At 46.5% G+C, this 14,131-nt stretch overlaps 1 protein-coding gene across 4 annotated transcripts in view; it reads left to right on the forward strand.

Annotated features, from left to right (window-relative positions):
* LOC106575042 (ribosome biogenesis protein wdr12-like) overlaps positions 1 to 8,652 on the forward strand; it is a 28,586-nt gene extending 19,934 nt beyond the window's left edge. For 2 of the 4 annotated variants that reach the window (XM_082963231.1, XM_082963234.1), the window contains 2 exons: positions 612 to 684; positions 8,323 to 8,652. In XM_082963231.1, coding sequence (XP_082819357.1) covers positions 612 to 684; positions 8,323 to 8,400 — 151 coding nt within the window. In that variant the 3' untranslated portion in view covers positions 8,401 to 8,652. The remainder of the gene's footprint in view (positions 1 to 611; positions 685 to 8,322) is intronic. The other 2 variants (XM_082963233.1, XM_082963232.1) reach the window with 2 other exon arrangements.
* The last annotated feature ends 5,479 nt before the right edge of the window (positions 8,653 to 14,131 follow it).

A 14,131-nucleotide genomic window follows, 5' to 3' on the forward strand; every position in this document is an offset into this window, starting at 1 on the left:
GATGGGAGGTGTTAAGGTAGAGGCTGGGGTGGTAGGGGCGAGAGGCTGGGAGGTGTTAAGGTAGGGGCGAGAGGCTGTAGGGGCGAGAGGCTGTAGGGGCGAGAGGCTGTAGGGGCGAGAGGCTGTAGGGGTTAGAGGACAGGGTGGTAGGGATTAGAGGACTAGGTGCTAGAGGCTGGGGTGATAGGGGTAGAGGCTGGGGAGCTAGGGGTTAGAGACCGGGGTGCTAGAGAATGGGGGGATAGGGGTAGAGGCTGGGGAGTGGGGGTAGGGGTTAGAGGCCGGGGTGCTAGAGGCTGGGGGGGTAGGGGGTAGAGGCCTGGGTGCTAGGAGTTAGAGACTGGGGGGTAGGTATTAGAGGCCTGGGACTAAGAGGCGGGGGGGTTAGAGGCCGGGGGTAGGGACTAGAGGCTGTGGGGGGTTAGAGGCTGTGGGGGGTTAGAGGATGTGGGGGTTAGAGGATGTGGGGGGGTTGGAGTCTGGTGGGGGGGTAGAGGCTGGGGGGGTTGGGGGCTGGTGTGGTTAGAGGATGTGGGGGGGTTAGAGTCTGGTGGGGTAGAGGCTGGAGTGTTATGGGATCTAGTGTTTACAAAAGTGTGTTTGTGTTCCAGCTGCAAGGCCCCTTTGTATGATGTGTCCGCCCACGAGGACAAGGTGCTCTGTGTGGACTGGACTGACAGCAGGGTGAGAAACCAGCACACATCTAGCCTGTATTAACCTGGAGAGACCAGCACACATCTAGCCTGTATTAACCTGGAGAGACCAGCACACATCTAGCCTGTATTAACCTGGAGAGACCAGCACACATCTAGCCTGTATTAACCTGGAGAGACCAGCACACATCTAGCCTGTATTAACCTGGAGAGACACCAGCACACATCTAGCCTGTATTAACCTGGAGAGACACCAACACACATCTAGCCTGTATTAACCTGGAGAGACCAGCACACATCTAGCCTGTATTAACCTGGAGAGACACCAACACATATCTAGCCTGTATTAACCTGGAGAGACCAGCACACATCTAGCCTGTATAAACCTGGAGAGACACCAACACACATCTAGCCTGTATTAACCTGGAGAGACCAGCACACATCTAGCCTGTATTAACCTGGAGAGACACCAACACACATCTAGCCTGTATTAACCTGGAGAGACACCAGCACACATCTAGCCTGTATTAACCTGGAGAGACCAGCACACATCTAGCCTGTATTAACCTGGAGAGACACCAACACACATCTAGCCTGTATTAACCTGGAGAGACACCAACACACATCTAGCCTGTATTAACCTGGAGAGACACCAACACACATCTAGCCTGTATTAACCTGGAGAGACCAACACACATCTAGCCTGTATTAACCTGGAGAGACACCAACACACATCTAGCCTGTATTAACCTGGAGAGACACCAACACACATCTAGCCTGTATTAACCTGGAGAGCACCAACACACATCTAGCCTGTATTAACCTGGAGAGACCAGCACACATCTAGCCTGTATTAACCTGGAGAGACACCAGCACACATCTAGCCTGTATTAACCTGGAGAGACCAGCACACATCTAGCCTGTATTAACCTGGAGAGACCAGCACACATCTAGCCTGTATTAACCTGCAGACACCAACACACATCTAGCCTGTATTAACCTGGAGAGACACCAACACACATCTAGCCTGTATTAACCTGGAGAGACACCAACACACATCTAGCCTGTATTAACCTGGAGAGACACCAACACACATCTAGCCTGTATTAACCTGGAGAGACACCAACACACATCTAGCCTGTATTAACCTGGAGAGACACCAACACACATCTAGCCTGTATTAACCTGGAGAGACCCAGCACACATCTAGCCTGTATTAACCTGGAGAGACACCAACACACATCTAGCCTGTATTAACCTGGAGAGACACCAACACACATCTAGCCTGTATTAACCTGGAGAGACCAGCACACATCTAGCCTGTATTAACCTGGAGAGACCAGCACACATCTAGCCTGGAGAGACACCAACACACATCTAGCCTGTATTAACCTGGAGAGACCAGCACACATCTAGCCTGGAGAGACACCAACACACATCTAGCCTGTATTAACCTGGAGAGACCAGCACACATCTAGCCTGGAGAGACACCAACACACATCTAGCCTGTATTAACCTGCAGACACCAACACACATCTAGCCTGTATTAACCTGGAGAGACCAGCACACATCTAGCCTGTATTAACCTGGAGAGACACCAACACACATCTAGCCTGTATTAACCTGGAGAGACCAGCACACATCTAGCCTGTATTAACCTGGAGAGACACCAACACACATCTAGCCTGTATTAACCTGGAGTGACACCAACACACATCTAGCCTGTATTAACCTGGAGAGAAACCAACACACATCTAGCCTGTATTAACCTGGAGAGACCAACACACATCTAGCCTGTATTAACCTGGAGAGACCAACACACATCTAGCCTGGAGAGACACCAGCACACATCTAGCCTGTATTAACCTGGAGAGACACCAACACACATCTAGCCTGTATTAACCTGGAGAGACACCAACACACATCTAGCCTGTATTAACCTGGAGAGACACCAACACACATCTAGCCTGTATTAACCTGGAGAGACACCAACACACATCTAGCCTGTATTAACCTGGAGAGACACCAACACACATCTAGCCTGTATTAACCTGGAGACACCAGCACACATCTAGCCTGTATTAACCTGGAGAGACACCAACACACATCTAGCCTGTATTAACCTGGAGAGACCAACACACATCTAGCCTGTATTAACCTGGAGAGACCAACACACATCTAGCCTGGAGAGACACCAGCACACATCTAGCCTGTATTAACCTGGAGAGACACCAACACACATCTAGCCTGTATTAACCTGCAGACACCAACACACATCTAGCCTGTATTAACCTGGAGAGACACCAACACACATCTAGCCTGTATTAACCTGGAGAGAAACCAACACACATCTAGCCTGTATTAACCTGGAGAGACACCAACACACATCTAGCCTGTATTAACCTGGAGAGACACCAACACACATCTAGCCTGTATTAACCTGGAGAGACACCAACACACATCTAGCCTGTATTAACCTAGAGAGACACCAACACACATCTAGCCTGTATTAACCTGGAGAAACCAGCACACATCTATCCTGTATTAACCTGGAGAGACACCAACACACATCTAGCCTGTATTAACCTGGAGAGACCAGCACACATCTAGCCTGTATTAACCTGGAGAGACCAGCACACATCTAGCCTGTATTAACCTGGAGAGACCAACACACATCTAGCCTGTATTAACCTGGAGAGACACCAACACACATCTAGCCTGTATTAACCTGGAGAGACACCAACACACATCTAGCCTGTATTAACCTGGAGAGACACCAACACACATCTAGCCTGTATTAACCTGGAGAGACCAACACACATCTAGCCTGTATTAACCTGGAGAGACACCAACACACATCTAGCCTGTATTAACCTGGAGAGACACCAACACACATCTAGCCTGTATTAACCTAGAGAGACACCAACACACATCTAGCCTGTATTAACCTGGAGAAACCAGCACACATCTATCCTGTATTAACCTGGAGAGACACCAACACACATCTAGCCTGTATTAACCTGGAGAGACCAGCACACATCTAGCCTGTATTAACCTGGAGAGACCAGCACACATCTAGCCTGTATTAACCTGGAGAGACCAACACACATCTAGCCTGTATTAACCTGGAGAGACACCAACACACATCTAGCCTGTATTAACCTGGAGAGACACCAACACACATCTAGCCTGTATTAACCTGGAGAGACCAGCACACATCTAGCCTGTATTAACCTGGAGAGACCAACACACATCTAGCCTGTATTAACCTGGAGTGACACCAACACACATCTAGCCTGTATTAACCTGGAGAGAAACCAGCACACATCTAGCCTGTATTAACCTGGAGAGACCAGCACACATCTAGCCTGTATTAACCTGGAGAGACACCAACACACATCTAGCCTGTATTAACCTGGAGTGACACCAACACACATCTAGCCTGTATTAACCTGGAGAGACACCAACACACATCTAGCCTGTATTAACCTGGAGAGACCAGCACACATCTAGCCTGTATTAACCTGGAGAGAGACCAGACACACATCTAGCCTGTATTAACCTGGAGAGACCAACACACATCTAGCCTGTATTAACCTGGAGAGACCAACACACATCTAGCCTGGAGAGACACCAGCACACATCTAGCCTGTATTAACCTGGAGAGACACCAACACACATCTAGCCTGTATTAACCTGGAGAGACACCAACACACATCTAGCCTGTATTAACCTGGAGAGACACCAACACACATCTAGCCTGTATTAACCTGGAGAGAAACCAACACACATCTAGCCTGTATTAACCTGGAGAGACACCAACACACATCTAGCCTGTATTAACCTGGAGACACCAGCACACATCTAGCCTGTATTAACCTGGAGAGACACCAACACACATCTAGCCTGTATTAACCTGGAGAGACCAACACACATCTAGCCTGTATTAACCTGGAGAGACCAACACACATCTAGCCTGGAGAGACACCAGCACACATCTAGCCTGTATTAACCTGGAGAGACACCAACACACATCTAGCCTGTATTAACCTGCAGACACCAACACACATCTAGCCTGTATTAACCTGGAGAGACACCAACACACATCTAGCCTGTATTAACCTGGAGAGACACCAACACACATCTAGCCTGTATTAACCTGGAGAGAAACCAACACACATCTAGCCTGTATTAACCTGGAGAGAAACCAACACACATCTAGCCTGGATTAACCTGCAGACACCAACACACATCTAGCCTGTATTAACCTGGAGACACCAACACACATCTAGCCTGTATTAACCTGGAGAGACCAACACACATCTGGCCTGTATTAACCTGGACACACCAACACACATCTAGCCTGTATTAACCTGGACACACCAGCACACATCTAGCCTGTATTAACCTGGAGAGACCAGCACACATCTAGCCTGTATTAACCTGGAGAGACACCAGCACACATCTAGCCTGTATTAACCTGGAGAGACACCAGCACACATCTAGCCTGTATTAACCTGCAGACACCAGCACACATCTAGCCTGTATTAACCTGGAGAGACACCAACACACATCTAGCCTGTATAAACCTGGAGAGACACCAACACATATCTAGCCTGTATAAACCTGGAGAGACACCAACACATATCTAGCCTGTATAAACCTGGAGAGACACCAACACACATCTAGCCTGTATAAACCTGGAGAGACACCAACACACATCTAGCCTGTATTAACCTGGAGAGACACCAGCACACATCTAGCCTGTATTAACCTGCAGACACCAACACACATCTAGCCTGTATTAACCTGGAGAGACACCAACACACATCTAGCCTGTATTAACCTGGAGAGAAACCAACACACATCTAGCCTGTATTAACCTGGAGAGACACCAACACACATCTAGCCTGTATTAACCTGGAGAGACACCAACACACATCTAGCCTGTATTAACCTGCAGACACCAACACACATCTAGCCTGTATTAACCTGGAGAGACACCAACACACATCTAGCCTGTATTAACCTGGAGAGACACCAACACACATCTAGCCTGTATTAACCTGGAGAGAAACCAACACACATCTAGCCTGTATTAACCTGGAGAGACCAACACACATCTAGCCTGGATTAACCTGCAGACACCAACACACATCTAGCCTGTATTAACCTGGAGACACCAACACACATCTAGCCTGTATTAACCTGGAGAGACCAACACACATCTGGCCTGTATTAACCTGGACACACCAACACACATCTAGCCTGTATTAACCTGGACACACCAGCACACATCTAGCCTGTATTAACCTGGAGAGACCAGCACACATCTAGCCTGTATTAACCTGGAGAGACACCAGCACACATCTAGCCTGTATTAACCTGGAGAGACACCAGCACACATCTAGCCTGTATTAACCTGGAGAGACACCAACACACATCTAGCCTGTATTAACCTGGAGAGACACCAACACACATCTAGCCTGTATTAACCTAGAGAGACACCAACACACATCTAGCCTGTATTAACCTGGAGAAACCAGCACACATCTATCCTGTATTAACCTGGAGAGACACCAACACACATCTAGCCTGTATTAACCTGGAGAGACCAGCACACATCTAGCCTGTATTAACCTGGAGAGACCAGCACACATCTAGCCTGTATTAACCTGGAGAGACCAACACACATCTAGCCTGTATTAACCTGGAGAGACACCAACACACATCTAGCCTGTATTAACCTGGAGAGACACCAACACACATCTAGCCTGTATTAACCTGGAGAGACACCAACACACATCTAGCCTGTATTAACCTGGAGAGACCAACACACATCTAGCCTGTATTAACCTGGAGAGACACCAACACACATCTAGCCTGTATTAACCTGGAGAGACACCAACACACATCTAGCCTGTATTAACCTGGAGAGACCAGCACACATCTAGCCTGTATTAACCTGGAGAGACACCAACACACATCTAGCCTGTATTAACCTGGAGAGACACAACACACATCTAGCCTGTATTAACCTGGAGAGACACCAACACACATCTAGCCTGTATTAACCTGGAGAGACACCAACACACATCTAGCCTGTATTAACCTGGAGAGACACCAACACACATCTAGCCTGTATTAACCTGGAGAGACACCAACACACATCTAGCCTGTATTAACCTGGAGAGACACCAACACACATCTAGCCTGTATTAACCTACCATCACCATTAGCCTGGAGAGACACCAACACACATCTAGCCTGTATTAACCTGGAGAGACACCAACACACATCTAGCCTGTATTAACCTGGAGAGACACCAACACACATCTAGCCTGTATTAACCTGGAGAGACACCAACACACATCTAGCCTGTATTAACCTGGAGAGAAACCAACACACATCTAGCCTGTATTAACCTGGAGAGACACCAACACACATCTAGCCTGTATTAACCTGGAGACACCAGCACACATCTAGCCTGTATTAACCTGGAGAGACACCAACACACATCTAGCCTGTATTAACCTGGAGAGACCAACACACATCTAGCCTGTATTAACCTGGAGAGACCAACACACATCTAGCCTGGAGAGACACCAGCACACATCTAGCCTGTATTAACCTGGAGAGACACCAACACACATCTAGCCTGTATTAACCTGCAGACACCAACACACATCTAGCCTGTATTAACCTGGAGAGACACCAACACACATCTAGCCTGTATTAACCTGGAGAGACACCAACACACATCTAGCCTGTATTAACCTGGAGAGACACCAACACACATCTAGCCTGTATTAACCTGGAGAGAAACCAACACACATCTAGCCTGTATTAACCTGGAGACACCAGCACACATCTAGCCTGTATTAACCTGGACACACCAGCACACATCTAGCCTGTATTAACCTGGAGAGACCAACACACATCTAGCCTGTATTAACCTGGACACACCAGCACACATCTAGCCTGTATTAACCTGGAGAGACCAACACACATCTGGCCTGTATTAACCTGGACACACCAGCACACATCTAGCCTGTATTAACCTGGAGAGACACCAACACACATCTAGCCTGTATTAACCTGGAGAGACACCAGCACACATCTAGCCTGTATTAACCTGGAGAGACCAACACACATCTATCCTGTATTAACCTGGAGACACCAGCACACATCTATCCTGTATTAACCTGGAGACACCAGCACACATCTAGCCTGGAGAGACACCAACACACATCTATCCTGTATTAACCTGGAGACACCAGCACACATCTAGCCTGGAGAGACACCAACACACATCTATCCTGTATTAACCTGGAGAGACCAACACACATCTATCCTGTATTAACCTGGAGACACCAGCACACATCTAGCCCTGGAGAGACACCAACACACATCTAGCCTGTATTAACCTGCAGACACCAACACACATCTAGCCTGTATTAACCTGGAGAGACACCAACACACATCTAGCCTGTATTAACCTGGAGAGAAACCAACACACATCTAGCCTGTATTAACCTGGAGACACCAACACACATCTAGCCTGTATTCTGTTCCCTCTGTCTAATCCAACTGTTGTACCCCTCCCTCCCCTCCCTCCTCTCCTCTCCCCCCTCCTCTCCCCTCCTCCTCGTCTCCTCTCCTTTTGCAGTTGATGTTGAGTGGAGGAGCTGACAACAAGCTGTACACATACAGATACACAGCCTGCGAGACAGATGCTGGAGCGTAGACGAGACGGACGGGAGACGGACGGGAGACGGACGGGAGCGTAGACTAGACGGACGGGAGACGGACGGGAGACGGACGGGAGCGTAGACTAGACGGACGGGAGACAGACGCTGGACTGGAGACGGGCAGATATAGCACCTGTGTTTTTATTGGATGTTATTGAAATGCAGTATCCAGTCGGTGATTATTCTGAATTGTTTCTGTTTTTATTTCTCTGATGTTTTGCCTGTTGATTAAAGCCTTTCCTGATGTGGATGTGTGTGTTTATGAACTGCTGCAGTTGTGTTTATCGAGGCTGTTCTTTACGATATCAGATGGTTTCCATTTAATACTGTATGTACGTAGCCACATCGTTTACAGATTAAACTACTGTGTTGAGAACCATCAGGGACAGGTTTGGTCTCTCTACTGCCCCCTCTGGGGATAATAGATACAGGTCTGGTCTCTCTACTGCCCCCTCTGGGGATAATAGATACAGGTCTGGTCTCTCTACTGCCCCCTCTGGGGATAATAGATACAGGTCTGGTCTCTCTACTGCCCCCTCTGGGGATAATAGATACAGGTCTGGTCTCTCTACTGCCCCCTCTGGGGATAATAGATACAGGTCTGGTCTCTCTACTGCCCCCTCTGGGGATAATAGATACAGGTCTGGTCTCTCTACTGCCCCCTCTGGGGATAATAGATACAGGTCTGGTCTCTCTACTGCCCCCTCTGGGGATAATAGATACAGGTCTGGTCTCTCTACTGCCCCCTCTGGGGATAATAGATACAGGTCTGGTCTCTCTACTGCCCCCTCTGGGGATAATAGATACAGGTCTACTGCCCCCTCTGGGGATAATAGATACAGGTCTGGTCTCTCTACTGCCCCCTGTGGGGATAATAGATACAGGTCAGTTCTCTCTACTGCCCCCTCTGGGGATAATAGATACAGGTCTGGTCTCTCTACTGCCCCCTCTGGGGATAATAGATACAGGTCTGGTCTCTCTACTGCCCCCTCTGGGGATAATAGATACAGGTCTGGTCTCTCTACTGCCCCCTCTGGGGATAATAGATACAGGTCTGGTCTCTCTACTGCCCCCTCTGGGGATAATAGATACAGGTCTGGTCTCTCTACTGCCCCCTGTGGGGATAATAGATACAGGTCAGTTCTCTCTACTGCCCCCTCTGGGGATAATAGATACAGGTCTGGTCTCTCTACTGCCCCCTCTGGGGATAATAGATACAGGTCTGGTCTCTCTACTGCCCCCTCTGGGGATAATAGATACAGGTCTGGTCTCTCTACTGCCCCCTCTGGGGATAATAGATACAGGTCTACTGCCCCCTCTGGGGATAATAGATACAGGTCTGGTCTCTCTACTGCCCCCTCTGGGGATAATAGATACAAGTCTACTGCCCCCTCTGGGGATAATAGATACAGGTCAGTTCTCTCTACTGCCCCCTCTGGGGATAATAGATACAGGTCTGGTCTCTCTACTGCCCCCTCTGGGGATAATAGATACAGGTCTGGTCTCTCTACTGCCCCCTCTGGGGATAATAGATACAGGTCTGGTCTCTCTACTGCCCCCTCTGGGGATAATAGATACAGGTCTGGTCTCTCTACTGCCCCCTCTGGGGATAATAGATACAGGTCTGGTCTCTCTACTGCCCCCTCTGGGGATAATAGATACAGGTCTGTTCTCTCTACTGCCCCCTCTGGGGATAATAGATACAGGTCTACTGTGTTCATAATGTGGTTTATCATTCCCACTGTCGTTGTTAATCAGCATGTCTGTCTATATCCATGATATACCAGTGTTGAAACCAGAACTACCCTGTCATCAGGTTTTCAGATTAAAGATGGTTGTATTTTCCTGCTGTAGTTTTTATTAGGATTGTATTCTTGAAGATGTTTTACTCCTACATGATGTGCCCTGCACTTGCTTGAGGTTGGGGTTCGTGTCCTTCGGGACGTTTTAAAATGTAATGGTCGTCCTCCAGCTGGTTTGACCTGTGATGTCGAGACGTCTCCACAGCGACAGGACAGACACGTTGCATATCCTGTTTCTGAGAGTCACTTCAGTTGGTTGGTGCTGCTAACGTCATCTAGCTGGATACTCTGCCTGCTGGGTACTCTGCCTGCTGGGTACTCTGCCTGCTGGGTACTCTGCCTGCTGCTGGGTACTCTGCCTGCTGCTGGGTACTCTGCCTGCTGCTGGGTACTCTGCCTGCTGGGTACTCTGCCTGCTGCTGGGTACTCTGCCTGCTGGGTACTCTGCCTGCCGGGTACTCTGACTGCCGGGTACTCTGCCTGCCGGGTACTCTGCCTGCTGCTGGGTACTCTGCCTGCTGCTGGGTACTCTGCCTGCTGCTGGGTACTCTGCCTGCTGCTGGGTACTCTGCCTGCCGGGTACTCTGACTGCCGGGTACTCTGACTGCCGGGTACTCTGCCTGCTGGACGGCTTCATTCAACGGTAAAGCCTCGGCGATTTGGACCAATGTGACGATACGAGACGTCGTATCCGCAGACAGAGATCTGGACCGGCTGGCGTTACATTGGAGGGAATTAGCAGGTTATACTGATCAGCTGTTCATCCTGGAAAACATTTGTCAGCCAGCTGGAACAGGAACTAGCAGCGGTGAGAAGAAAACAGGTTTGTGGTGAGAGAACTGCATTGAACTGGCTTGACTTGAGCAGCTACAGGTAGTTAGCTCGCCATAAAGGAGCAGCCTGATAATGGTTAACCTGTTGGCGACATTCAGCTTTCTTATTGCAGGGACACCGGGATACATACAGGAAGTATACAGACCATGATAACATACACCAGGGGCTACAACACATGACAGGTTATATGAAGACCTTAGAAGATACACACCTATTGATTTGAACAGCTCTCTTATTGGAATAATGTAGAATGGTTTTAATGTACTCGAACTCCTTATAGAAAACACAAGAGAGGTTTTTATTCGCGAATTTACGTCACATGTCGAGATATATTTTCAATACTCAAAAGTCTTATGGTACATATTGTGTTTTAGTTTTTACACTTACTGATCATTTCTAAATAATATTTATATCTTAAACAATGTGAAGAGGGTTTTGTTCCCCCCCCCCCATGTCCACTTCATTTTATGGATAAATATTCTTCCATACAATTAAAAAAATGAACAATGAAAGTTACATCGGGGTCGATATCATTTGGATCAAAATAAAACAGAGTCTTTCAAATGAACATTAATAGTATTTTATTTATTTCATTAAATCTTCTAACTCACTCCAAAATCTTCTGACTTAAGAACAGTCCCAAAATAAATGTTCAAGAGTCTCTGGGTCACAACCACAAAATGCACATTTGTTATCAATAGCTATTCTGTGTATAATAAAGGTCTTTACAGGGCAGATTCTATGGATGACTATGTATGATACTTCTTTCAGTTTATTAGATAGACAATATTCACCAGACAACAAGACTTTGTTCCAGTTAACTTGTCCTGGGGCTGCATTCCAGTATATTCTAGCGGAAGCAATAGTAACATCTTGACATAGTTTTCATATATATATATATATATATGTTATTACATTTATAGTTGATAAAATGTAAATTCCTTCTAGCTGAATTGAGGCTACAGAAATCCTCAACAGTTGGAGTATTGTTATGTTCTCCTAAGAGAAGAATAGCACCTTTATGGACGCTCTGACAACCATTAGATACTCAGGAGGGAATGGAATGTTCTGGGTCCTCATGAATTCTGCATAATCATATTATTATTCAATCATTATTATTCTGCATAATCATATAGTTATTATTATTATTCAATAATTATTATTCGATAATCATATAGTTATATTATTCAATCATTATTATTCGATAATCATATAGTTGTCTATCATTATTCAATAATTATTATTCGATAATCATATAGTTGTCCATCATATTCAATAATTGTTTAACCCAGATAATGCTGTTGCCAAACCAGTTCTTGAAAAACAAAGACTGTGTGTCTGTATTTTCTGCCTTTATTTTTCCAGATTGTATGTCTGTGTTTGTACATGAGGTTCCAAGTACTTGTTTATGAAAGTTAGCAAGTTTAACAGGGATTTTACCCAAATCAAAGTTGCATTTGAGTAATAATTGTAGACCACCAATCTGTTGGAATATTAAATTAGGGATTATAATCCAATCCTTATTTCTTAAATAGTTTTGTATCCATTTCATCTTAAATATTATATTAGAGGTTTTAAAATCCAGAGCATTCAACCCTCCCTCACTTTGGGTGATACATATTACCGCTTTTCTTAAATAATGAGGTTTATTCCTCCATATGAAGTTAAATCATTTAGTATCAACCATTTTAGTTACTGATAGAGGATCATCCAAGGCAAGGGAGGTATAAACTAATCTGGACAGACCTTCAGATTTTGATAAAAGTACACGTCCAGATAAAGAAAGATCTCTTAATAACCAGGAGTTAAAATCTCTTTCCAATTTTCTCTACAACAGGAGAGAAATTTAAGTTGGCCCTTTATTTCTGATCTTTGCTAACTTTAATACCAAAATATGTGATCCCATCTTTAACAGGGATATTACATACTGACTTTAAGTCACATGTTTTCAACGCAAAAGATGTACATTTCCTAATATTCAGAGATAAACCAGATGCATGTGAGAAGGTAGGCCTGACCACCGACAACGATGAGACAGCCAATAGGGAAGAGGCCAGAGACCTGGCAGTGTGTTGCCAGGACAACAACCTCTCCCTCAATGCGAGCAAGACAAAGGAGCTGATCGTGGACTACAGGGAAAAGGAGGGCTGAACAGGCCCCCATTCACATCGACGGGGCTGTAGTGGAACGGGGCGAGAGTTTCAAGTTACTTGGTGTCCACACCACCAACAAACTATCATGGTCCAAACACACCAAGACAGTCGTGAAGAGGGCACGACAAAACCTTTTCCCCCTCAGGAGACTGAAAAGATTTGGTATGGGTCCCCAGATCCTCAAAAAGTTCTACAGCTGCACCATCGAGAGCACCCTGACTGGTTGCCTCACCGCCTGGTATGGCAACTGCTCAGCATCTGACCGTAACGCGCTACAGAGAGTAGTGCGTATGGCCCAGTACATCACTGGGGCCAAGCTTCCTGCCATCCAGGACCTATATACCAGGCGGTGTCAGAGGAAGGCCCAAAAAAGACTCCAGTCACCCTAGTCATAGACTGTTTTCTTTGCTACCACACGGCAAGCGGTACCGAAGCGCCAAGACTAGGTCCATAAGGCTCCTTAACAGCTTCTACCCCCAAACCATAAGACTGCTGAAGTCATAACCTGTTCTCTCTGCTACCACACTGCAAGCGGTACCGAAGCGCCAAGTCTAGGTCCATAAGGCTCCTTAACCTGTTTAGGATAGGGGGTAGTATTTTCACGTCCGGATAAAAAATGTACCCGATTTAATCTGGTTATTACTCCTGCCCAGAAACTAGAATATGCATATCATTGTTTGATTTGGATAGAAAACATCCTAAAGCTTCTAAAACTGTTTGAATGGTGTCTGTGAGTATAACAGAACTCATATGGCAGGCCAAAACCTGATTAGATTCCATGCAGGAAGCGCACTCTCTGACCATTTCTTGGCCTTCTAAAGCCTCTTTATCAAAAACAAAGGATCTCTGCTGTAACGTGACATTTTCTAAGGCTCCCATAGGCTCTCAGAAGGCGCCAGAACGTTGAATGATGACTGCAGACCCTGGCTGAAAAACAG

This window comes from Salmo salar, chromosome 16 (genome assembly GCF_965601325.2).
Source record: "Salmo salar chromosome 16, fSalSal1, whole genome shotgun sequence".
Classification (NCBI taxonomy): domain Eukaryota; kingdom Metazoa; phylum Chordata; class Actinopteri; order Salmoniformes; family Salmonidae; genus Salmo; species Salmo salar.